Source organism: Exophiala bonariae, assembly GCF_035927105.1.
Source record: "Exophiala bonariae strain CCFEE 5792 chromosome Unknown scaffold_7, whole genome shotgun sequence".
Lineage (NCBI taxonomy): Eukaryota > Fungi > Ascomycota > Eurotiomycetes > Chaetothyriales > Herpotrichiellaceae > Exophiala > Exophiala bonariae.
The window spans coordinates 29,632-52,859 of NW_027042482.1; the positions used below are offsets into that span (position 1 = coordinate 29,632).

The 23,228-nt window shown below is 50.0% G+C and overlaps 6 protein-coding genes across 6 annotated transcripts; 3 read left to right on the top strand and 3 right to left on the bottom strand.

The window, feature by feature from the left end:
* Positions 1-945: 945 nt before the first annotated feature.
* On the bottom strand, positions 946-2,902 carry LTR84_012041 (uncharacterized protein; the record flags this gene model as incomplete). The annotated part of the gene is made up of 2 exons (XM_064855566.1): positions 946-2,361; positions 2,429-2,902. 2 exons carry the CDS (start codon positions 2,900-2,902, stop codon positions 946-948), a joined length of 1,890 nt encoding a protein of 629 aa, XP_064708226.1.
* A 1,278-nt stretch (positions 2,903-4,180) lies between these two features.
* LTR84_012042 (uncharacterized protein) lies at positions 4,181-6,013 on the bottom strand (the record flags this gene model as incomplete). The annotated part of the gene is made up of 4 exons (XM_064855567.1): positions 4,181-4,709; positions 4,763-5,690; positions 5,789-5,911; positions 5,971-6,013. 4 exons carry the CDS (start codon positions 6,011-6,013, stop codon positions 4,181-4,183), a joined length of 1,623 nt encoding a protein of 540 aa, XP_064708227.1.
* A 3,660-nt stretch (positions 6,014-9,673) lies between these two features.
* LTR84_012043 (uncharacterized protein) lies at positions 9,674-10,562 on the top strand (the record flags this gene model as incomplete). The annotated part of the gene is made up of 2 exons (XM_064855568.1): positions 9,674-9,824; positions 9,874-10,562. 2 exons carry the CDS (start codon positions 9,674-9,676, stop codon positions 10,560-10,562), a joined length of 840 nt encoding a protein of 279 aa, XP_064708228.1.
* Positions 10,563-12,779: 2,217 nt separating this feature from the next.
* On the bottom strand, positions 12,780-14,516 carry LTR84_012044 (uncharacterized protein; the record flags this gene model as incomplete). Its single annotated transcript, XM_064855569.1, has 1 exon — positions 12,780-14,516. One exon carries the CDS (start codon positions 14,514-14,516, stop codon positions 12,780-12,782), a length of 1,737 nt encoding a protein of 578 aa, XP_064708229.1.
* A 4,268-nt stretch (positions 14,517-18,784) lies between these two features.
* On the top strand, positions 18,785-20,259 carry LTR84_012045 (uncharacterized protein; the record flags this gene model as incomplete). Its single annotated transcript, XM_064855570.1, has 5 exons — positions 18,785-19,072; positions 19,122-19,360; positions 19,407-19,555; positions 19,603-19,754; positions 19,831-20,259. The coding sequence occupies 5 exons, from the start codon at positions 18,785-18,787 to the stop codon at positions 20,257-20,259; spliced, it is 1,257 nt and encodes a 418-aa protein (XP_064708230.1).
* A 468-nt stretch (positions 20,260-20,727) lies between these two features.
* LTR84_012046 (uncharacterized protein) lies at positions 20,728-22,155 on the top strand (the record flags this gene model as incomplete). Its single annotated transcript, XM_064855571.1, has 1 exon — positions 20,728-22,155. The coding sequence occupies one exon, from the start codon at positions 20,728-20,730 to the stop codon at positions 22,153-22,155; it is 1,428 nt and encodes a 475-aa protein (XP_064708231.1).
* Between the last annotated feature and the right edge of the window lie 1,073 nt (positions 22,156-23,228).

The following is a 23,228-nucleotide window of genomic DNA, read 5'->3' on the forward strand; positions in this document are numbered from 1 at the left end:
TGATGCTCTGTTCAATTGAAGACTTTGCAAGAGAATAGCATGAGGGGTTGAGATGAGGCGCTCGATGGACTAATAATTTGGTGGCGGACGAGGTAAAGGCAGTGAGTCGGAGGATCGAGATCCTGCAGCGAATTGCCGTTGGCAGGACAACCACAGGCACCCGACCGAGCACACTTGTATCCCTAGAGTGAAATTCAGTGGTCAAGCAGTTTATCGTTCAGAGAGAGGAGCGAATCTAGATCCTTTTGGGCTGGATTCAGTACCATTAGCAGTCAGTCTATGAGACAGAGAGGAAATGCTCCAGTATTATCAGTACTACGTGTTGAAAGCAATGGACCGAAGGGCGATCTGATGTGAGTACATTGGTATCTCAACGACGTCATGGCAATTAGCCTGCATATCACGTGATATGTAACTTTTCTGACAAACGAGAGACCCAGTGTCGCTCCTATTCACGCAATCAACCAGCACTTCAAAAGCAAAACGTGGTGTATGAATGCCGTTTCAATTAGGCGCCCGGGTCATATCCCAGTAGTGTAGTCCTCATGTATCTCTTGTATCTCTAACTTTCACAGCTTCTTGCCAGTTCCTGGCTGTGCAATGCTCACGCCCGATGAATAGAAAAAGAACAAATAAATGGTACGGATGCCATCAAGACCCCTTCGCTGAAAAATGCTAATCAGGAACTGATACTGAATGCTGCTGATCATAGTCAAAGTGAATGACAAATCTCGCCCAGTCCAGGCAGTCCAACACCGGCTTCAAACGCGCGAAGCACACAATTCCTCAGGTTACCTAGCGCCCAATGTCGCGAGACTCGAAAGTAAATTAAAAGTGAGGCTCAACTCCTTTTCATGCGGTTTGTAATTTGGCCAAAAGCGCATCAAGTTCAGACCAGTTGGACTGGGTCATGGCAAACTTGCGATGCTTACGCGAAATAATGTGCTAGGGCAAATTAGCGATCGGATCATTTTGACCTCGTGCCAAAGTGTCTCTTACCTCTTCGAAATCATCATACTTGTCACGGCAATTTTCACAATACCCGGGCTTGGGATCTCTTTTCACTGTCTTTTTCCGTCGAGAAGATTGAATAGCCCGTTCTGCAGCAAGATCGTCTGCATACGGATCAGTTTCTTCTTGGATACCACCCAGTTTTTCCTGAGCTTTGCTCTTGGCGGCTCGTTGTGGCGCAGGTGCACGCGCATGCTTCAAAGCACCTGCGAGATCGTTCATCCTATGTGACGAGGGAATAGAACCAACAGAAAGGCTGCCGGTATAGCCACGTTCCAATACCTGACGCTTAAGCTGATGCACTTCCTTACTAGTACCAGCTTTAACACCGGTGGCTGCGGTTGAGGAGATCACCTGTGACTGTATAGCGGACGTGAGGTTGGAGCGTTGGATCCCAGAAGCCGCAGGCTCCCGAGAGAGACTGAGCTGACTGGGCCGGACAAATTCAAAAGCTGGCGGCTGTGAGGGCATCGGCGGCATAGGTGGGAAAGAAGACTGCCTTTCTGGCGCAGACGGTAATGGTTTTTGGGGAACTTTCTCGGTCTCGACTGCCATCGAAAGATCTGCTCCATTGGCATTAGGCACGGGTTGGAGTGCCTTGCGTGGACTCGTGCGACGAGGATCCACCCTCGCCGGCTCAAGGGACAGGGTTGATCTCGTTCGTGGTATCTGCTGCTGTTGTTCACGTTGTTGTTGTTGTTGTTGCTGCAAAGCTGCGGCTTTCTTAGCTCTCGCCCGGTCCTGTTCGATTTCCTTCCTCATCCCAGGATCTTCCACGAAAGGACATTTGCCAATACTAGCAGAACGAAATTGTGGCCATTCGCCATCAGCCCGTCGTGCAACTTTAGGGTAGTCCCTATACATTGTAGGACGATACTTCTCCTCCATGTCGTGAATGTAGATGAAAGGTCCCTTGAATGCCACCATGGATAAGAATGGCTGATCTCTCTCCGATGTGGCCCCCAACTTTTCATTCTTCAGGACTTGTCCAAGATCCTCATGCTGTATCCGCTGCGTATGTGTGGATCCACGTGTATGGTGACCATGGGTTCCTGACTCATCGAGTATAGAGCCGAGGATTCTCTGAAGTTTCTCTGCAGCCCAAATTTTCATGCCCATCTCCCTTCCTCTGACAAGGATATCCATCTGGTTGATAGTATCGCGTCTGGCGCCCTGACCCACATGGCTACGGGGGTTCTTTTCTAGTAAAGATGGATTAATCGTTTGAGGATGGCTCTCGGCATTAGCTTGTGTTGTATCATCAGTAGTCGCATGGCTTCTTCCTTCAGGTGGAATCTGGCGCGTAGTGATGATATGTGTGACCGCTTTGGAGAAGAATCTCTCTTCGTTCTACCAAGAAGTCAGTATAAGACATTACGTGAAACTGGGTCAAGGAAATTTTCGATAGCAAACGTACCGCACCCAAGCTAGTGATTTGACGAAGAAAACGGGATCGAGCATCTTCAGAGACACCGTCAAAGTAGAAGCTGAAGGTTGGGAAGAGTTTGCGGTAATGTTTCTGCCAGGTACGAATAGACTCTTCCTTGCTGGGATTGTCGACATTCTTGGTAACCCGTAGCCCTGCACTCCGATCCCGAACAGCAACTAGCTTTCTCTGAAAAGCATTGGCAGCGCCATCACCACCACCTCGTTCGAATACACGAGCCTCGGCCATGGTGGGCTGGGATTGCTGGTCTCTCCGGGGAGTGGGAGGGTTGCTCTCTCGGCTGGCTTTGTCGATGGCCAACCGCTTCTGCGGCGGCTCATTTTCTTGTTGACCATTAGCTACACTTCGAGACCTCTTAGAGCCACTGTTGGTGAGAAGTCGGTGTGGAGAATTTGTTGCGTTGGAGATGCTGGCCAAGGGCATTCTTCGAGAGGGATTTGCCATTTTGGAGAGCGGGTCATGAGGCGACGGCGGTACAAATACGGCAGCTGCCATTCATAAAGATATGGCAGCAATATGGGCCACTCGTGGTGGTGTTCGAAGAGGACGGTTGAGAGGGGTTGAAGTTTGGCAGGGCGAGATTGTCAACGCGTCGCGTGGTGTTGACCGATCTCCAATTGCGGCTAACAGTGGTGCATAACGAGGACAGGTGATGATAGAGGATATCTGCCGTTGGAGCAACACCGAGAAGTTAAGGCATAAAGCTCAAGACAGTCACGGGAAGGTGGAGGATCGTAGAGCCTGAGCTGTGCTGTGCTGTGTGTAGTGATGAGATGCTGGGGAAGCTGGTGAGTTTGATGTGTGAGGCACCACTGGGCCGTTGTGGTGGCAGCACGGTTGTTGGTGGGTGGGTTTTCTTAGGTGCAACGTAGTGGCAGTGGTTGGCTGGATGGGCGGGCGCTCAGGTCGGCATTGGCGTGTGTGTTTCTGCGTGTTGATGCAGCAGCAGCAGTCGCTACCGAGGGAGGCTAAACTCCCCAGAGTACAGCTCTATGGGGCTCGGGCCTGCCTGCCTAGCAACCCAGCAAAAACACACAACACCACGGTACACATTCAGTTTAAATCTACCACTGCAGCTGCCACCCCAAACTGCTTTCGATATCATCTCCACCTGCCTACAGATTTGCTGCGAAGTGCTCCGTAGATACAATCGGTCAATCAATAATAGGCAATCAAAACAATCAAAACAAACATATCAACTCATCGTGCTTGGCTGATTATGGTCTATGTATCTCGTAATATGGGTGGATTCATGTCGCGTCTTCGTATAATTACAGATTATCCTCCCCTACTTGTACAATCCTCCATGCGTCTTCGACTTCCCTCAAGCCTCAGGGCCCTGGACGGGGATCAACTCCGACCTCCACACTTCGAATTTGAGTGCAGAAAGGAATCTCAAGATGTGTTCCTAGAAAGCCAGTTCAAATCTCTGCCGAACCCGTGGTCGGGCTCTTCGTTCCTCGAGCCAGCACGTAGTCGTCCATATCTGATCACAGTATTCCCCACCAAGGCTGGAGCTTCTCTTCTCATCCACATTGTCAGCCAATGCTAAAGCCGATTCTTGCTGCGTCTGTACAAATTCGTATGCTGTGCCGTTTTCGCTTGGCGCCATGCCAGTGGTCGCCGTAATTGCAAGATTGATCAAGTCCTTTCACAACATCTCGAGTGTCGTTCAAGGCTGTCAGTCACTGTCGTCGTAGTTGTTCTCTTCCTGTCCTCCCCTCAACTGATGATGTGTCGTGTTCCAAGCTTGCCGAGCACGCCGGCTTCTTTGGGTTTGGGACTTCGGTCTCTGCCCTTCTTCCGGCTCAAAAACCCGAGCATACTGCCACTTCCACGGTCATACTTTCCAGTGCCATCCGCACCATCAGGTGTGACTGTCGGCGTCTGATCTGCCAAGTTGGACCAACTTCCATGCTCGTCTAGTACCATCTGCACTCCACCACCCTTGCTCGCCTGTCGCGTTGCCGCCATTGGTCGTTGTGGTGGAAGCGGTCGACTGAATGATTTCGAGGAAGATATAGGTCGGCTGGGTTGATTTACATGACTCACTGCCGCATGATATTCCTCCGATGGAGGTGGTGGTGGTGCGTACTGCTCCGCTGGTACTTGGGGCAATGGTGGTGGCATACTGGGAGAAAGTGGTGGCGAACCATCCGGGGATGTAGGAACAGATTGCGAGTCGGTTTGTGTTGTATGCAATTCGGGTTCTTCATCAGGGACAGTCCCTTCAACGGCTGCAGCGGCACTCCTAGAACAATGTTAGTATCTCCAGAGCGGTTCTCAGTCCCGAGTAATACATACACATCATAGCTCGCCAGGGTGTAATCGAATGGCTCAAACATGGTCTCGATCATGCGATGCAGCTCGTCTTCCCGGATCTCCTTGGTCGTTGCATCATTGCGTAATTCGGCTCTTGGTTTTTGCTTTCTTGCACGCGCTTCAAGAGGGGCCTCCTCTAGAAGAAGTTCTTCGAGATCGTATGTAGCATCAAAATTGGTCTTCTCACTGGATGGTATGAAAATAGGTGGGATTTGTTTTCTTTCCAATGCTTCGAAATTAATGGGTTGGAAAAAGGGATGAGATGTAAATGTGTCGAAACCAGTCGCACCAATTCGTTTCCGCCTGTCCTTCTCAATCAGCGATGTCATTGCATGAAGACACGGCATCGACACTGGCGGTTTGGTGATGAAATAGTGCGGATTGGCAGCCCCAATGTTGTCGGCCAACTCTTCATGAGTTTTGCCTTCAAAAGGTCGTTTACCGTAGATACACTCAAAGAACGTAACACCTAAAGACCACCAATCCACCTCACTGTAGTATCCCGAGCCTCTGAATACCTCTGGTGCAAGATATGCCAATGTTCCCGATTTGCTTGTGAGGGGCTTTCCTGGCTTGAAATCCGAGGCAACATTGAAGTCGGCCAAATGGACATGACCTTCCGAGTCCAGTAACACGTTGTCCGGCTTCAGATCTCGGTGCACAATGCCTTGACTGTGGATATATCGCAATGCACATGCCAGCTGGGCCATCCAGAAGCGAACGGCTTCCTCGGTGAAGGACTTGCGCTGAATATGAAATCGCAGATCGCCGCCATTCATCAAATCCACAACCAGATAAAGATATTCGACGTCTTGAAAACTATACCGTAAATTGCATAAAAACGGATGATTGAGATGCTCTAACATGCGCCGCTCGCGGATAATGTTACGCACACTCTCGGAGCGCACCACTAAATTTAATCAGCAACAATTCGAGGAAATCAGGATAAATCCATCTGGATCCTGGGAGACGCTCGGACAAGAGGAAAAGGGAAAATGGCACACGTACCCTCATCCTTGCGGATGTATTTGAGTGCAAATGTCAGACCGGAATCCTTGCGTTCAACGATGCGGACTTTGCCAAAGGCTCCCTTTCCGACCACTCTGAGCAGACGAAAGTGATTAAGGTTTACTGCGTGTTGGGTGAGTACAGTGAAGACAAGAGGAATGGTCGGACTATGGTGGAATTACCCTCGTCGGTCAAGACAACTGGCTTGCCCTGGGAGTTCCCCATTAGTTCTTCCCCAGATTGAAACAATCAAAGCATCCAAATCCTCCGCGATGGGAATACGGGCGCCAACATATAGTAGAGCCTGAGAAAAGAGAGCTGGCTGAGAAAAGCCTTGTCGTAATGGCGAGAAGGAGGGAGTCCCCAATGCACAAGGATGTCGATCTGCAACGGGCACTCGGGCGAAGCGAGGGAAGCGGTGTGTATTAGTCGGGATCTGAGCGACCCAAGTTCTGACTTGGTTGGGCGATTTTGTGGTGTTGTCACTGGCACATGACAAAGTCCAAGCGATGAAAGTCGATGTGTGCTAATCTCCGAAGTTGGTGGATGATGGTCCGATGTAGCAGGTGGTGCACCACAGTGAGCCTGGGGAGTGTCTGTGAAGTCGCAGAAGAGGTAGAAAGGTGTTGGAATGAAGAGTTGAGAGGTGAAAGGGTGAGAATGACGCTTCACCAAGATGGAGGACGAAGCAGCAGAGAATTGCCAGCTGAGGTGAAGGGGGAAGATACAGAGTTGGTTAGTTGGTCGTAACCAAAGGAGTTTAGTTAGCAGGGTAGGAATTGGAGAGCGAAAAAGACACCCTCGCCAGGGTGTGACTAGTGTTGGGACGAAGACGAAGACGCTGTAGCCAAAGCCTCAAGTTTGGCGTTTTCACTTTGAATAATTAGTCCCCGTAGGGCGGAGGCGAGTTTTGCAGGGGTCCACGGGATGCCAGTGCCAGTGGCAGCAAGCGGAAGCGTTGGATTGACACACGATTTGCCGGGTCACGGCCAGGCTGAATCCGATCAGAAATTGAAGAGGGATTTTTGACACACTGACCGAGGTATCTCTAACGGTGGGCATGATCAATTGATATTCAAGGTGCGTACGGAGTTGCTATCTATCTGTATCCGTCGACTGCAGGTGGTGAGTGGAGGGGGCTTGGGGGGCATGCTGTTGGCCTGTGATGTATCAAGCGGTGTCCACATGGCCAGCGGTAGCTCTGACTTGGCCCGAGCGTGAATCGACAATGAGCAAGTCCTCGACTGTGAAGAGTCTGATGACTAGTGACTAGTCCTTTCCCGTGATTAAGATACGCATCGAGACCGAGCAAGACACTCCAGTCAGTTAGAGTGCTTCTCGAAGGCCGCCGAGAACTGGGGATCAACTCATGACTCCAGGTCTTGCATAGGTACTTCGTACTTAACTAGTACGCAAGTTATGAGGCTGCTGGAGCAATACTAAGCTCTCCTCAAGAGACCCGTTCAAATGGATGGTTTGACAGATACCAACCCGAATCTAATTCTGATCCTACCCAGACACTGAGCGAGGCTTTGATTGACGATCTTTGTACTTGATTCTTCCCAAGACCAGGCTCGTCAATAATACTCTGGACTCCATACACTGTAACATTGGACGTAAACCCCAAGGCCAAGAGTGAAGAAACGCCCCGGTGGTGCTCATCTAATCGGGCCAGCCCTGATCAGTTAGTGTATATGCAGCTACTGCATGGCTGACCACGTTTCACCTCCCTGTCCCCCCTTTCCTACGTGACCCTGGCCCTGGCCCGACTGGAATTTAATCGTGATTCCTCCCACGGGCGATGGTCCGGGTGGCTGCCACTGACATGCTGCGGTGGTGATTCTGCAGAATGCAGCCTGAGAGACCAAGAGTCCAAGACCAAGCCCCCAGAGATACCTCGTACCGCGTGAATCCTTCGCCCATCGCTTTTGCTAGATCTCGTTTGGTCAATCGGCTATGTAATTTTAACCTGGAAGACTGGGACTTTCCAAGGTGTGGAGATTCCCGCTGCTGAGGCACATGATCGTCCCAGAAACTTCGCTCTTTTTCAAACCCTGTTCGTTTGCTCCCAGCGACTGGATCCCTGAGAAATTTCCAGAACCATCTTCAGGTAGGGGTGCTCCCTTTTCAGGCTTCCATTCATTCCATGCTCGACTTGTAAACATGCCACGTTCCAAAATTTGTGTCTGCTTTCTACTAGAAGCGAGAGGTTACAGGCTATGATCGATCGGACTGAAACGGTTTCTAGAAGGCAGTGCGTACTCCGTACTCCTTGATAAGATGATGCGGGTCCCTCAGCTCCCAGAGAACTTGAAGCGATAAATTGTGTCTGGGGCCTGGGCATTACTCGTACGAGGTATCCGTACTCCGTACATTCCCATCGCCTTCAGGGGTTTTGTGGCTGCCACGTTTTTCGAACCTTTTCCCCATGCGTTTCCCTCTGCACATGCACATTGGTTGAGCCGAATCTCGACTCGAGGCACAAGCCAGCCAAAATGCCATTTCAGCCGCGAACCCTGTAGATCTACGTAAAAAAAGATGCATAGATGTCAGGCCTGATTTCTCAAACCCTCAAGAGTCAAGACTCGCACTTTGCGAAATCACAAGCGTCCTCGATTGGCCAATGGAGCATTAATAGCTACAGGTAGACCCCAAGGATATTCCGGGACCTTGGTACGGATACTGTCTTTAGGCGGTATCCATATGCGGACGGAAGCCTGTGAAAACAGAACGTGAAGAGACATTCAAGTGGTGGAGCTCCGGGTCCGAAGCACCCCTGCTCACCTACCCACTTAGGCTTCCCTCCTACCCAAATTCCCATCTCAGTTGGCTCCAACCACCTGGGCACTCCTTGCGAATTACCGTAAACTCTGTTTCGCAAACTTTGTCTTTTTGACATGATGGTTCACACGTGGACGCTGCCATGGGGCTTGGAACGAAGTAGGACTTGACAGTTTCAGCATCAAGAACTACTCACTTCATGATCTTCTCCTTCCCAGAAATATAACGTCCCATTCCACCTCTTTCCCAGTCACCCAAGGACCTATGTTTTGTGATATGTCCCTCGCACGTTGTCTCAAGCAAACGCAATCGGAGCCCAGCCTGTCAATATCTCGGCTTCACCGGGAGACAAGTCCACCGATACGGTGCCTCTCACGGCGCGTAAAACCACACATTCGCTATTCGTCCACCCCTTCTTCTCGTGGCGTGAGTGGCAGGCCTACTGGCAATGCTAAGGTTTGCAGCTTCAATTGACTTGACTATTCCCAACGAAAAGCTTGTGGTGCCCCTTCAGCAAGCTGGGGTACCACGGGGCAGCTGTAGCCCGACCGCATTCCTGAAAGATCGAGTGTGTCTATCCACTCCCTATTCGGACTCAATGAGTCCCTACAGTGAACCATGCTAGTCGGTGGAAACATTGTAGGTCCGCTCAGCTCAATTTCCGAAAGAATTGAAAGCGTTGTCATCAATATGTTCCAAAACAGTCCATTCTTGAGGCTTCTTGACCATCCATTCCACTGCAAACCATATTGATACGCTTTATATCTACCCATTTGTTTGACGAGACTCGACACTTTACTAATCCAACTACTCGATACACCGCGGCTTGGTCTGTAATGAGGAAGGCATTGCAGAAATGCCATCATCGATCTCGTACAAGAACACCTCGTTTCTGCAGCACGACGCCGAGCACACTGCAAGGCATCGATCTTCATGGATGACACGCGGGCAGTCCCTTAATGTGAATCATTTGTTTCATAGGCGATCATGTCCTTTATTCGTTGAAACTCAAGATCCATCATCTACTTTCTGATTTCTGCTTCCAACAGTTCCACCTCTCAAGCACATATCATTCCATTCTTCTCTGCCTCACTGTGTCTCACGATGTCTTCAAATGAACGACTCTCCTCCCCTTATCACCCTGAAGAACCTGTTGTCAATGATACCACCCTAGTCGTGCCCGGTGTTGGAGCAAACGCCGCTCTGTCCCCAGCCGACGAGCATTGGACCGAGGAACGCACGGACTTTTCGACAGGTCAAGAAATGCCCTCGACTCTGCACGACGGCTTTTGACCAAACGATAGATGCCCTACCAAGCAGCAGCCAAAACATCCCTGCCAAACGCATGCGTGCCAAATCCACTTCCCAGGCTGCCACTGGTGAGAACACAAAGCCCCGGGTCTATCATCACGACAGAGCAGGCATCCAAGCGACCCAGGCCAGACTGAAGCATTCCGAGAGCTTCGCAACCGACGTGCGATACATCTGTACCGTGCAAGGCTGCGCGGCCAACGAAGCTCGACACGACGAGATGTCCCGTCACTGGAACGATGGGAAGAAGAACCAGAACCTACGGCTGATCGATCACGATATGGACATCTACGGGGGAAAGCCCTACTTTGAAATCCGCAAGCTGGATTACAGCATAGCCACCGACCTCGCAATCACCGAAGATGCCACGACGGCGCAGGAGTGGTACGATGCTTTCCGAGAGAGGTATCCCGACGCACAACTCGATCCCAACTACGTGCTGAAGCCGAACGGTCTGAAGCCAGTAAGCCGCAGGGCGAGACACGGTAAGAAGCGGGGCGTGGTTGAGGATCATGAACCCACTGCAAGTGCCAGTATCGATCAAGGAGCAGGCCAGGACGAAGACAGCACCGAGGAAGGTCCTTCTCCGGAAGACAACCACGATAGTGATGATGATACTGGCAAAGTCGACAAGGGCAAGGGCAAAGGCGTCCTCCCCGGCTGGTACAACAACGGCGAGTGAATTGAAACCAAACGGGCAGAATCTCAACTTTCCGTTGGTGCTCCGCGCATGTCGTGTGCGCAACGCGACGTCCACAAAGCGGGCTTTTACGCCTCGTCGTGACGCATGTTCAGTATAGCCAGATGGCGAGATCCACACACCGATGGATGGAGAAGAGCTTGCTGGCGGCAAAACCTTTCGATGGAAGTGGTCACCGCTTACCACCCCAAAATGTGCAAGTCCGGTGGTGATGGTGATGGCCGTGTTGCCAGAGTGCCGATTGACAGTGTTTCACAACGTTCACACAACACACACAACATTGGTAGAACGGTGCGCACTAGCTAGGTATCAAAGAAATTCGATGGAAGGAGTTGCCGCCCACGTCTTAAACGTGCACGTTAAATACTACTGGGGTCATGGTGGATCGAGAACCACATGTCTCACCGTCGGCTTCAATCTCATTGTCTCCATGGTTCTGTTTTTGCTTCGATCGTGACTGTGGAGCCTTCAATGGCGGAAATCCAGAGGATGGTTCACGGTGGTTTTCATGGGTATCGTACGGTGATGATTATAGGCAATAGTCGCGATGGAAATTTGGGATGGCTCACGCATTACATTACGAGGTTTGTTTGTTCAGTAATGGATTGGTCTGGCTGGAAATCAGACTCAGCTGGGTTCTAGTTGCTTATTGTAACAAAAAGACACTCCGTATGCGCGTTGTGATGAAGACTCTTGCCGCCCGCCCTGTGCCCTTGCATACTACAAAAAGAATAAAGGAAGGGCTCTTTACGGAGATTTCTTTGGGTTCCTGGTGAGAAGTGATGGATCACCCCAAGCTCATGCCGGGCTCATGAAGTATCGGTATCTCTTGACTCTTTTTCTTCACGGCACAGAGGTGTGGAATTCAATGAATAGCGCTACCGCAAAACCCTGCAACCTTGAGATCGAATTGCTCCAAAAGGAATGTCGCTATCATTTCCATGCCCCTTCAAATGAGGATCAAAGCTAGGAATGTGACCGCACGTTGATGGTTTGCGTTTCAGTGGAAGTGAACCCAGAAAATGTGCTGGAGAATCATGGTTTCAAACCCACCACGAGAAGAGGCACCTGCGGTCCAGATATTAACACCCAGTTCGTTCTTATCTACAGCCCACCGGGAATCGGCCCATTCGACATCTGTGTGAAAATCCTCTTCCAAAGGCAATGAACCGGAGAAGCTTGCTGAGTTCCATAGCTTCCTGAAATAATACGCCCGGGCCTGCGATGAGCGGCTGACTGAAGTCACTGGGTACATCTATGTTGGGATGAGTTGTGCCGATGTAAACAATAAAGAGCGTACATGTCGGCTCCAGGCTGGAGAAATTGTCGTGCACATAGGCATCGGGAACGAAAGGCTCATGGCCCCTGGAGTGCGACTTTTGAGATGGTGGTCCTTGAGTCTGCTCATCTAAAATGCAGGCTGGAACAGCCATCTTGTTCCGTTTCGATATTCGGTATCATTGGGAGCCTCACATTGAGTCTCGATGAACACTCATTTGACTTTAGCCAGTCGCATGACCAAGTCGGAGTAGAGCCACCTCCACATTGATGAGATCTAGTCTGAGAGGAGCAGGGACAGACTTTGAGAGGACGAGTACACTTGAAGAGATGAAGTGGAACGGTACCATAACGCAGATTCAAGCACTGCACGTACGTATCCGTCTCATCAAGATTCAAGACCATTGCCATCTTCGGACTGCGAGTCGGGAAAGCCAATCGTATGACTCTAAATATTACTCGTATCAGGAGAGCGTACGTGTTGTGTCAGGTGTTGCTTTACAAAAGTGACACGGGTCTGGGGATGAATTGTCACCTGTCTCCTTTTGTGCCGCTATTATGCGAGATCTATGGAGACGCCGTATAGTCGCAGATCTAGACACGATGTCAAATTGCCGCGGTCTTGAAATTGCAGATCCCCGTGGGCCATGCTTCGTTGGTCGCCGGGACTTTTCAAGCCGATATCACGCTGCATATGTATCTGGTTCTTGTATTTTCCGGCCCGGGTTTAGAATGGAAACCACAACCTGAGGATAGACTTGACTCAGAATTTCCAACAAGGTGAGGTCAACGTCGGCAAAATCTGCATTAGAAGCGAGCCGAGATAGGCGAGGAGATTTTGTCGCCTGCAGCAACCTAGCTCAAATCGAAGCTAGGGAAAGCGAAGTGCGACCGTTTGTCGTTCGACCAAGGGAACAATCTTCATGCCCCGGCCTTTAACATTTTCGAGCCAAGCGCCTCCAGCCGTGCCACTGCGGCCGATGACATTGGTTGCGAAGACGCCAACACATCGTGATCCGAGCGATTGCGCAGTGATGGCAGTTCCTGGACTGTGTAATCGGAAATCACACTTTCGCACCACAAGTTTGGAAATTTGGTGAAGAAATTAGGATGCAACCTCTGGGTTTCGAAGTCAGCACACTCTAGTGCGTAGGCTTTCTCCAAAGCCCTCACGGAGGCAGATTTCGGTCGATACGACAGTGCAGTGCCTTCTTGTGGTTTCTTTCCATCAGCTTCCTCCAGGGCACATAAATCCCATACCCGGAAAGAAGTTTTCGGGGCTGAGCGCGAATTGCCTGCGGCATCTCGCCGGACTCGCTTCTGTGGACGAGCCTGGGGTATCGCTCGACGGTGGGCGACCACATTTTGGATAGCAGTTTTGCAGACAAGATCAACGTCAATGTAGTCTTGGCTGAGAATGATTTTATCTCTCAAGTCGGGCCAGGGGAGCCAGTCAATGACAGGAGAATGTGGTATTGACAGCTGAATGTGCGTCGGTTTGTAGGCTGCGTGCATAGATTGATAGACGGATGGATTGGGAAAATTACGCCACACTTCGCATTGTAGAAACCCCTGAAAGGAAGCCGTTGTTTTCCAGAAATGTTCGGCTTCAGGCCAAGCCTCATGGACCACCCACAATACTCCTTTAGCCATAATTTTGTTTCTCTGCTTGAGAGGAAGAGTACTACCACCCGCATCGGCACGTTGCATGAAGTCTCGGAGGGCGTAGATATATTGATCTAGATTTCCTCCGGTGCAGGTGGCGGTTGAGAGATGTTGTATATCAGGTGTCCACTGTGGCTGTTGGATCAACGCTCCCCGCGGTATGATTGCTTGCGCTCCATTCGTCGGAACAGGGTCAGTGGTTTCCACCGGGAGCACATCTAACAATGGTGTACTTGCGATGGGCAAATTGCCTTGTTGTAGCAGATAGTAGGGATTTGTTTCGGTTTCGTAGTGAGGATCGTTTGTATTGTGTGAGCTCAACAACTCGTTCGATTCATCATTAATATCTGGCTTGGAACTGAAGGCCTGGCTAATGGAAGATTCATCGAAGCCGGGCAGGCCGGGCACATCATTCACGCTGTTGCTAAAATCAGGTTGCATTGGTGCATTTCCACCATCAGTGATATCAAATTGCGCTGATGCTGTTGTCTGTATTGCCTGCTCAGTGGTGGTTAAGTTGGAAGGATCACCTGACCAGAGGCTAGAAGACTCCAGTGGCCGTTTGGAAGCTTGCCGGCTCCGCAGCTTTTGGTGAGACGTGCTTGTGCGATGCGACACAGGATTATGAATAGTAGAGACGTCGGTATGAAATGGAAGTATGGTTTGTTGACTTGGGAGCCCCACGTCCGTCGCAGGGTTTGCTTGATTAAAGGTGGAATTCAGCACGCTGTCATCTGTGTCACGATTGCCCGAGGGGATCAGACCCTGTTGCTGTAAAAGACTATTGTATGGGTTCGAAAATGTGGAATCAGGTTGACCAGCTCCTTGTATTGAGTAATAATCGACCAATGTGTTGTTGCAAGAAGAAAGCCATTGGCAGTTTGCCTGGAGCAGCCGCACCTGAGCCCGGAGCAGTCTATTTTGTTCTTGGAGCTGCTCATGAGAACTTGGAGTGGCGGCCATGACTTTCTGTTGGCCATTGGCCTTTTCCATCCTGGATGAGCTATTGTGAATGAGGCCTCTGGATGATCAATGCAACATTCAGTAGTTGGTGGTGAGGAGGGTGAGTACCGAAGAAGTACAATCCACGATGATTTAGCCTTCAAGAGACTTCTTGGCGGGATATTTAGCAGCAGGTAAGGAAGGAGCTTGAGGGTGGGAACTACGGCCCGAGGGGCGCTTCCCTAGTTAAAGTTGCCCAATTTCTCTTTCTGTGTAGGAGGTAGCCGGTAGCCCGTGTGATGAAAGATAAATGGTTGGCGCAGCGGCGCCCGGGGAATCCGGGACGGTTGTGTCTTGGCCTGGAACTTGGAGGAGCACAAAACTCTCCAGGTGCTACTAGCCCACTACAACCTGGAGCAGGGGCGGCGTTGGAGGTATTCGTCCTCCGTACTCCCTTCTTAGTGCAGATAAGCCAGGGTAGCTTGGGCACTTCCGGGTCGACTTCCCTTTTTTCTGGGGGAACCTGGCACACTAGTTAAGAACACAGAGGGGCATTTGAAGATTCCTCCACTTTACCGGAGCCTAGGTTAGCTTGAAACATCATCCTCGACCAATTATTTGTCGATTGTACGATGTCCTGCCAACAGTTCAAAAGATAACGTCTGAATTGATTGGCCTGATAGATCTTTAACCGAAGGCTTCGTAGAGACTATGACCATGATGAGCGGGTGAATCGCACGGACATGACTCGATGGGTCTGCAGTTCAAAAGATTCGAGTCGTCGATAAGACGGAGATGCCTAGGTACCGTACCTATATAATATTAGAACACCCCTCTGTCCGCACCAAGCAGATGAACAAGGGTTGATGAAACTTGACACAAGTGACAGGTCATTTTCAAGCACGGGTACGGATAAGGATAACAGATTTGTTTACTTGCCATTGATCTCTTGCCAGGATCTTTCATGGCGGTCACCAGCGCCCTAACAGGGATTCTGCCCCCAAATGGGTGGTATCTGACCAGCGGCCTTTTCTTCTACTTGGCCGCAGCTCTGGTGCTGTACGAAGCGGGTTGGATAGTATATTGTCGTTTCTTCCACCCGTTTTCAAGCATACCAGGACCATTCCTTGCCTCCTTTTCCCGTCTATGGATTGGAGGGTCTGTCGCTGGGGGAAGGGCCGAACATACTCAGAGAGAGCTTCACTCAAAATATGGCTACCTTGTACGCATCGCTCCGAATGAAGTCGCCATTTCCGATCCCTCAGCGGTCAAGTTGATATACAACATCAAGTCAGGAATGGTTAAAAGTGACTTCTATCCGCCGTTTGTAGGTATTATGGAAAGCAATGCCTCTGAGATGATGCGATGGCTAAAGCAACCCACCTCTCTAGGCTCCAAAGATCAGTCCGCATGGTGATCACTTCACTCAATTGGACGAGACCAAGCATTCGGAGAGAAGGAGGCTTGTCAATAATGTCTACTCAATGAGTACGATCTTGGAATCGGAGAAATATATTGATGCATGTTCGGACGTGTTCCTGGAGAAGATGGCACAAATTGCAGAAAGAGGAAATCCCTTCGACCTGGGCGAATGGATACAGTGGCAAGTCATGATCACTTGTTCCGTCCCAAAACTCAACTAATATGCCCACCATGTAGGTACACCTTTGATGTCATTGGAGAGCTCTTTTTCGGACAACAATTTGGTTTCATGCGCGATGAACACGATTATGGACACTATATTGAATCCTTAGACACTCTTCTACCGGGGATTGCCCTGTCATGTGTTCTTCCGTCATACCTGCGCCCATTCCACTCCACTTTAGGGCTTTTATTCCCGACAATCAGAAAGTCCATCAGCGGGTATAACGAAATTCGGGCAGCTGGTAGGTATTGGACAAACGCCCGTGAGAAACAGATGCAGACTGGTGCTGCAAGTGGACGGGTCGACCTACTCGACAAATTCTTCGACATCAAGAAGAACAAACCCGAATTTGATATACCCGATATCCAGAATGAAGCCTGTGTCGCCATGTAAGTGAATCAAAAGCTCACAGGTACCGAAAAGCGTGACTAATGGTGCAAAGATTCGCTGGAAGTGACACGACCGCTGTTGCTATCCGATCAATCCTGTACCACTTAATGAAGGAACCGGCGTGCTTGAAGAAGCTCGTGGCAGAGATTGACGACTTTGACTCTCGTGGACAACTGGGAACACCACACATCACTTATGCCGAAGCGATGAAGATGCCGTATCTGGTTGCAAGCTGTAAAGAAGGCATGAGGCTTCATCCGAGTGTTGGACTGGGAATGCCACGACACGTGCCAGCAGGGGGGGCAACAATTTCCGGATTTTATTTCCCCGAAGGGAGCAGAGTCTCCATGAATGGTGCCGTGGTCCATTATGACCAGTCAATTTTTGGACAGGATGCAGCAAAGTTCAATCCTGATCGGTGGATCGATGGTGATGGGGCTTTGATGGACCGCCACATGTTGCACTTCGGGGGAGGTTCAAGAACTTGCATTGGTAAAAACGTAAGATAGATGTGTCGCTCTCCTGTTCGAAATCGGTTCCACTGACGATCTCAGATCTCCCTTGCAGAGATGCACAAACTCATCCCGACACTTCTTAGGAAGTTCAGTATCCAACTTGCCGATCCTTCCAAGGAATGGAAAACGGATAATTTTTGGTTCAACAAGCAAACGAATATCCACGCCCTGGTCAAAGCTCGCTACTAGACCAAGAACGAGCTTTGACTGCAAATACCGATTTGTAGTTAAAGGACACAGAACTAAACCAGGGTGTTCTTGGCTGAGCCCTCGGTCACGGTGGAGCCTCGTGGTCGGTTTCGAACGCCCACGACTTTCGATGGCATTCATACTTTGCTTCGGCAAATGTAGTACAGCTTGAATAGTGTCCAGGGAATCAGGTCCAGCCCATCTTGTGGCGTGCCTATTAATTCTCCCATTCTTCATTCTTGTCTGGTGTAGTCTGTTGTTGTTCGTTTTCACTCTCATTCCTTTGAACAGCTTGGCCCAAATTCTGTCCTGCTCTGGGAACGCACTCGAGCTCGAGCCTGACGCACGAGGTACAAGGCTTTTGATCGCTACAGCGCACCTTCATGACCACACAGTTCTCGCATGCGACGGCCGTTCTCGGCAGCTGACTTCCATCTGTCGAATCTCCGGCAGCATGAAGCCTTACATGGCGAAGGAGTGTGTCTTTGCGACCAAATTCTGCAAGACACAGGGGACAAGAGAAAGGCTTCAAGGCTTCGTGGGAGAGGATGTGTCTCTGCTGATGATCCTTACGCGAGAAGGTCTTTGAGCATATCGAGCAGGGAAATCGAATCGACTCTGGAGGGGTTGCCATACTAGCAGCATTGCCTCAAAGCGGAGGAGGGTTTGCTGGTCAACGATCGGCAAGGTGGGGGGAATTTGACAACTGAAAAGTGTTTGAACTCGCACCAACTTTTGTAAAGACTATATGTGGGGAATTGTCATTCTGTGCCTGAGCGCTTGGATTTGGTCAGACAAGAGGCCATCCAGAGCGAGCACAACAGCGTCACGTGATGTGGCCGGGGGTAATAGATGGACACTCGGTACTAGGGTCGACGAAATGATCTCCAAAAACAGGAAATTCTACTCGTACAGTCATCACTCTCTTTGCATGGAAGACGGTAGGCGGGTAGAAAGCGATGGCCGTTCTGCGCTACTAACGGCGTGGAATCAAGTTGCGTGCGGCCCGAGGCGCCGACCTAATTAGGCTATTAATAGGGAGTAGTGGAAGCTAGTCAAAGATTCGCACTAACAAAGTCAATCCACTAACAGCATCATGAGCCCGTCCTTTCTTCCTTCCCTACGCTCGACATCGTACCATAACCACCGAGACACTTCACAGATATACTTAGAGCCAACTTCAATTTTGACTTCTGCCTTTGTCTTCGCTTACCCTCGTGCTGACTATGTGCCTTGGTGTAATTCTCCCTTCATACTTGATCGGGATCGAAAACAAAGATGAGTTGTCCATCAAAATGAATCCGTTTGCGATATCGAGGATTGTATCTGTCATGGGGACAATGAATCAGCAAAACATAGGTGAGCAACGTGTATGCTTAATCATGACTGCATCCGGCGTGCTTGATGTACTCGTCACACAGGTAAGGGAATTGTCTGTGAGTTGAATGGAAACAATGAATGCGTTGGCATAGTCCTTGACAATGATGCGATCAATTCTTAAAGATTTACTGCCGTCTCTCGGGTGTTGTTCATGTTTTTGGTCAATTGAACCCAGGTTTTTACAACTACTAATCGCGATAATGGTTGTTGGTGAGAGACTGCATGTTGCAGTCATTAAGGAAATAGCTGACGTCCAGCAAAGAGCTCGCTGGACGGGAGATACACAGAAGAAAAAGTCCAGAACCAAGAAATGGAGCGAGAAGTCGTGGTACGATGATTATAGCAGGTCATTCGGCCTCTCCCGACCAAGAATAAAGACGAACCCAGATCAAGATGCCGAATGGGAGTGCAAGGAGTTGCTTGGAAGAGGGTCTTTCGGTGTTGTAGGATTGTGGACCAAGTCTGATTCCAGAGGTAACGTTATCGATGTGAGTATTGTGGACCAGCATTCGAATGGACAAATTCTGATGGACTTAGGCCGTGGCGATCAAACAGACAGATGCCGAACGACGTGAGATTACCCCGGAAGGAGAAACTACTATACCTTGGGAAGCATTGATCATGCATGAACTCACCGCTAGGGGCTGTACCAACATCGTCCAACTCCGGAGAGTGGTCGTCTTCCCTCTTGAAAAACCTGTTCAATGGAGATTTTATATGGAGGTTTCAAGATATGGTACCTTGTCAGACTTAGTCAGAGCATACAAGAAAAAGAAGTATGTTATTTGTGATCTGTGAGCGCATTTCCTAACTGTCCTACAGCGAACGATTACCGGAAGCATTCATATGGCAAGCATTCAATGACTTTGCTAGAGTCGCAGTGCATATGAGCAATATCAGATTTGATGATTCTGTTGCTCCAAGGGGGAAAAATCCGTTCATCCTTCACTTGGACTTGAAGCACGACAATGGCAAGTAATCTTCTCTGAGGATATCATACTGGCTAATTCTACTATAGTTTTGCTAGGGGATGCTCCTTCCCGAGAGGAGGGTCTTCATTACCCCAGTGTGAAAGTGGCAGACTGGGGTTTGGCCGAGTTTACAAGTGTCGACTCGTCGGAAAATAGCAGAAAATGGAGGAACTATGGAACTCGGGTGTGGATGCCTCCTGTGAGTTTATCTTAGTCGCAGTGGCTTCTTGAGTCCTGGGGTACAGAGCAAGTACTAAGACATGTGCTATCTTTAGGAGCAAAGACACAGTGGCACTTATGGCCGCGACTGGAGGCGGAACGTCTTCGGATCGTCTACAGCTCCTTTCACGATGAAGCATGTGGTTTGGCAAATGGCGGCTTGCGTCTATGGTCTCATGACTCTAGAGCAACACAACTATAATATTGACCGACTGGTAGATAGATACGAAGACCGTGAGGAGGAATTACGGGGTCAAGGTTATTCGGTTCTTGGGGGCTACTCCAGCAGGGTGTACTCGAAATCCTTGTGTAAATTGGTGGAAGAATGTCTCTTGGTGGATCCGAAACTCCGACCCTCACCTCGAGAATTGCGAGAGAAGACGCTGGCAAATTGGAAGCCACATTTCGCAAAGTTCAAGAAAGCGGGCTACAAGAATCCAGTACCTATGCAATTTCCAAAGAATCTCAAACTGGAATTGCCGTGAGACTTGTGGAGAATATTTTCTGCTTGCCGAATACTTGTAGACATGGAGAAGGATTAGTCCAGATTGTTCGATTGTTGAAGAATAATATAGTTCATAAGGTGTAAACGGTCTACTTTCCCCTCATTAGCTTCCACATATTTCGATGTCTACGACGCTGTGCTGACCACCGGGGCAAGGCTGAGACGCAAGCAGCAAATCCGCCCGCCAAGACAAAGAAAGTGCCTGCGCCGCCTTGAACCTGGACTTCACAACCTACGATTTCAAAGTTCGGCGTACTCGACAATCACTAGCACGTCAGCTCACCTACTTATCAATTCTGACTGACTCATTCGCCGTCTGCCTTCTACAGCTTTGCCGTTGTCGAAGGTTGGCATGGCTTCCGTCCGCAACTTCAAGCCTTGAGCTGGTTCTCGAGTGTCTCGATAGAGCGATTCCAGCCTCTTCAACGACTTTCACACTTTTCTCACGATGGAGGAAGCAAAGACTCTCATCAGGACAACTGTCCGCACCTTCTTCACGCACCCAAAGCAAATCCTCATCATCGATGCACTGATGCTACACTCCGTTCTACACATCGAAGACCTTGCCGTTCTACTCTCAACACAGCCCAAGGACATTCGCGCACTCATCAATCCCCTCAGAAGCGCCCGACTACTCACCACGCACTCTCGAGTCGAAGTTCGTGTCGGTACTCAACGAGGTGTTACTCGAGACTACTACTACTGCCCATTCCACCCCGCCATCGACGCGATCAAGTACCGCATCGCTAAGCTGCGCAAACGAGTAAATGACCTGTACAAGGAGGATGAAACCAAGCGCAAAGATTGGCGATGTCCCCGCTGCAAAGCCGAGTATGAGGAACTGGATATTTTGGACAAGATAGGCGATGACGGATTCTTCTGCGACCGCTGTGGCGCCACACTGGTACAAAACATGCAGGCCTTGAAAGACAAAGGTTCACACGAAAAGATACTCAAGCTCAACTCTCAATTGAAGAAATTCGACGATATCATCCACAAGATAGACCACAAAACCATCCCAGAGAATGACTTCATCTCTGCTTGGGAGCGCAAGAAGGATGTTCCGCGTGAACGTGGTGGCAGGGAGCCTAACCAATACATGGAGTTGAAACGGGATGATAAGAATGCCAAACGGGGACCAGATATGGTCAAGACAGAAAATTTGGCTGTCAATCTGACGAGTGGAGCGGAGCAGGACCGCGAGGAGGCCGAGAAGAAGGAAGAGAGGCGAAAGCTCTTGGCGAAGCAGAATCAGTTACCAGCCTGGCACACATCGAGTGCAATTGGGCTCAATGCTGGCGGAGTTTCTGTCAAGTCTGAAGGAAGTGGCACGAATGGGTTACTGATGAAGAAAGAGGAAGAACTCGATGAGAAGAAACCACTGGATCTACTCAACAACGCCTCATCTTCATCCACAGCCCCAGCCACCACGAACACCATGCAGGATGAGGTTGCCGCCTATATGGCGGAGATGGAGAGGGAGCGTGAAGAAGCCGAGAAGCGTGCCAAGGAGGAGGATGAAGAGGAGGATGAAGATTTCGAATTCGAAGACGTGGTTGGCACGAGCGTAGTCGGTACGCCAGCAAGCTCTTCCCAACCCACCTCGTCAATGGCGCCCCTCAACGGCGTCAAGCGGGAATTCGACGACGACTCCAGTGACGCAAATACGCCCGCCAGCTTCGACATTCGCGACCGAGAAAGAGATTCAAAGCGTGTCAAATTCGAGAACGGGAGCAACAACAGCTCCAGCATGAATAGGACAGTCGCAGCGGGCGTCAAAGTTGAAGGGTTTGGGCAGTCCAATATTCCTTCGAGCGTCAAGCCTGAAGGTGATGCGGATTCAGAAGAGGACGAGGATTTCGAGGATGCTATTTAGCATGAGGGCGCCATGGCCATGCATGCGTTGGTGCGCCATGAGCACATTTCCTATCGATACCCAGTAACGTGACGGTAATTTTCTTCCAGGTATTGCTACAAAAATGATAACAACATGCCCTAATGCGAATCGAAGGTATATGGGGCAAGAGGGTATTAATGGAACAGAAACGGAACGGAACAGCGTTGGGAATGAGCTCTCTGCACGGGATGTGGAATATAAAAATTCTTAGAAAAGCCTCGTTTATCCGATCAATGTACCTACGTACTAGCAAGCTAGTACCTATTGTTCATCGGCGGCTGTGGAATCGTGATGATATGGCCAGACCTGCTGGTCGTCCCATTGCCCGCTTCAGATCTGCTAGAGACTTGGTACCAGGCACAGCGGTCTCTGCGACTAAGTATCTGTACCTAGTGCCCCGCCTGGGGATGTGCGTTGAATATGCTTGCACAATTTCGGATATGAGACAAGATAATGTTCAACTTGAGTTCTGAACCAATCAGTTCACTTCGACTCCATCGACCACTTGCCAGAGTAAGTCCTTCAGCGCAGACGGCTGGAGTCTATGTAGATCACTTCACAGACGAGACACTTGGATAAATGTTCACCACTGATGTTGCGCCTCTGAGAACCCTGTTAGGCAAGGAAGGTAGCTGTGGTATTTCGCTGTTTCGTATACATATGTATCTACCCAATCCTCCAAGAAAACAAAACGCCGAACGCTCTCGCTGAAACACAGTAACAAATGTGGGTTCAAGGTAATGGCAGAACGACCTTGCCTCTTTCTTTCCCCAAACTTGGCCCATTGTCATCTGACCACCACCCATCAGTCCCTGTGAGTAGATAAAATCCCCTTTGTGGTCAGGAAGTCAAGGTACCAGTAAGGAAAGCCTGCCACATCAGGTCATCTCTCGCGTCCAGCCACGTCGCGCAGCCCTCACCTCACTGTCAGAGTGCTCTTCCACACCGCGTTCGCTGTCCGACGTAAAGGATCATCCGAGGATTTGGCGGGATCTTTGCGAGGTTCCTCTTCTCGTGGGACTTGCTTGCACAGTGGTAACGATCTCCCAGAC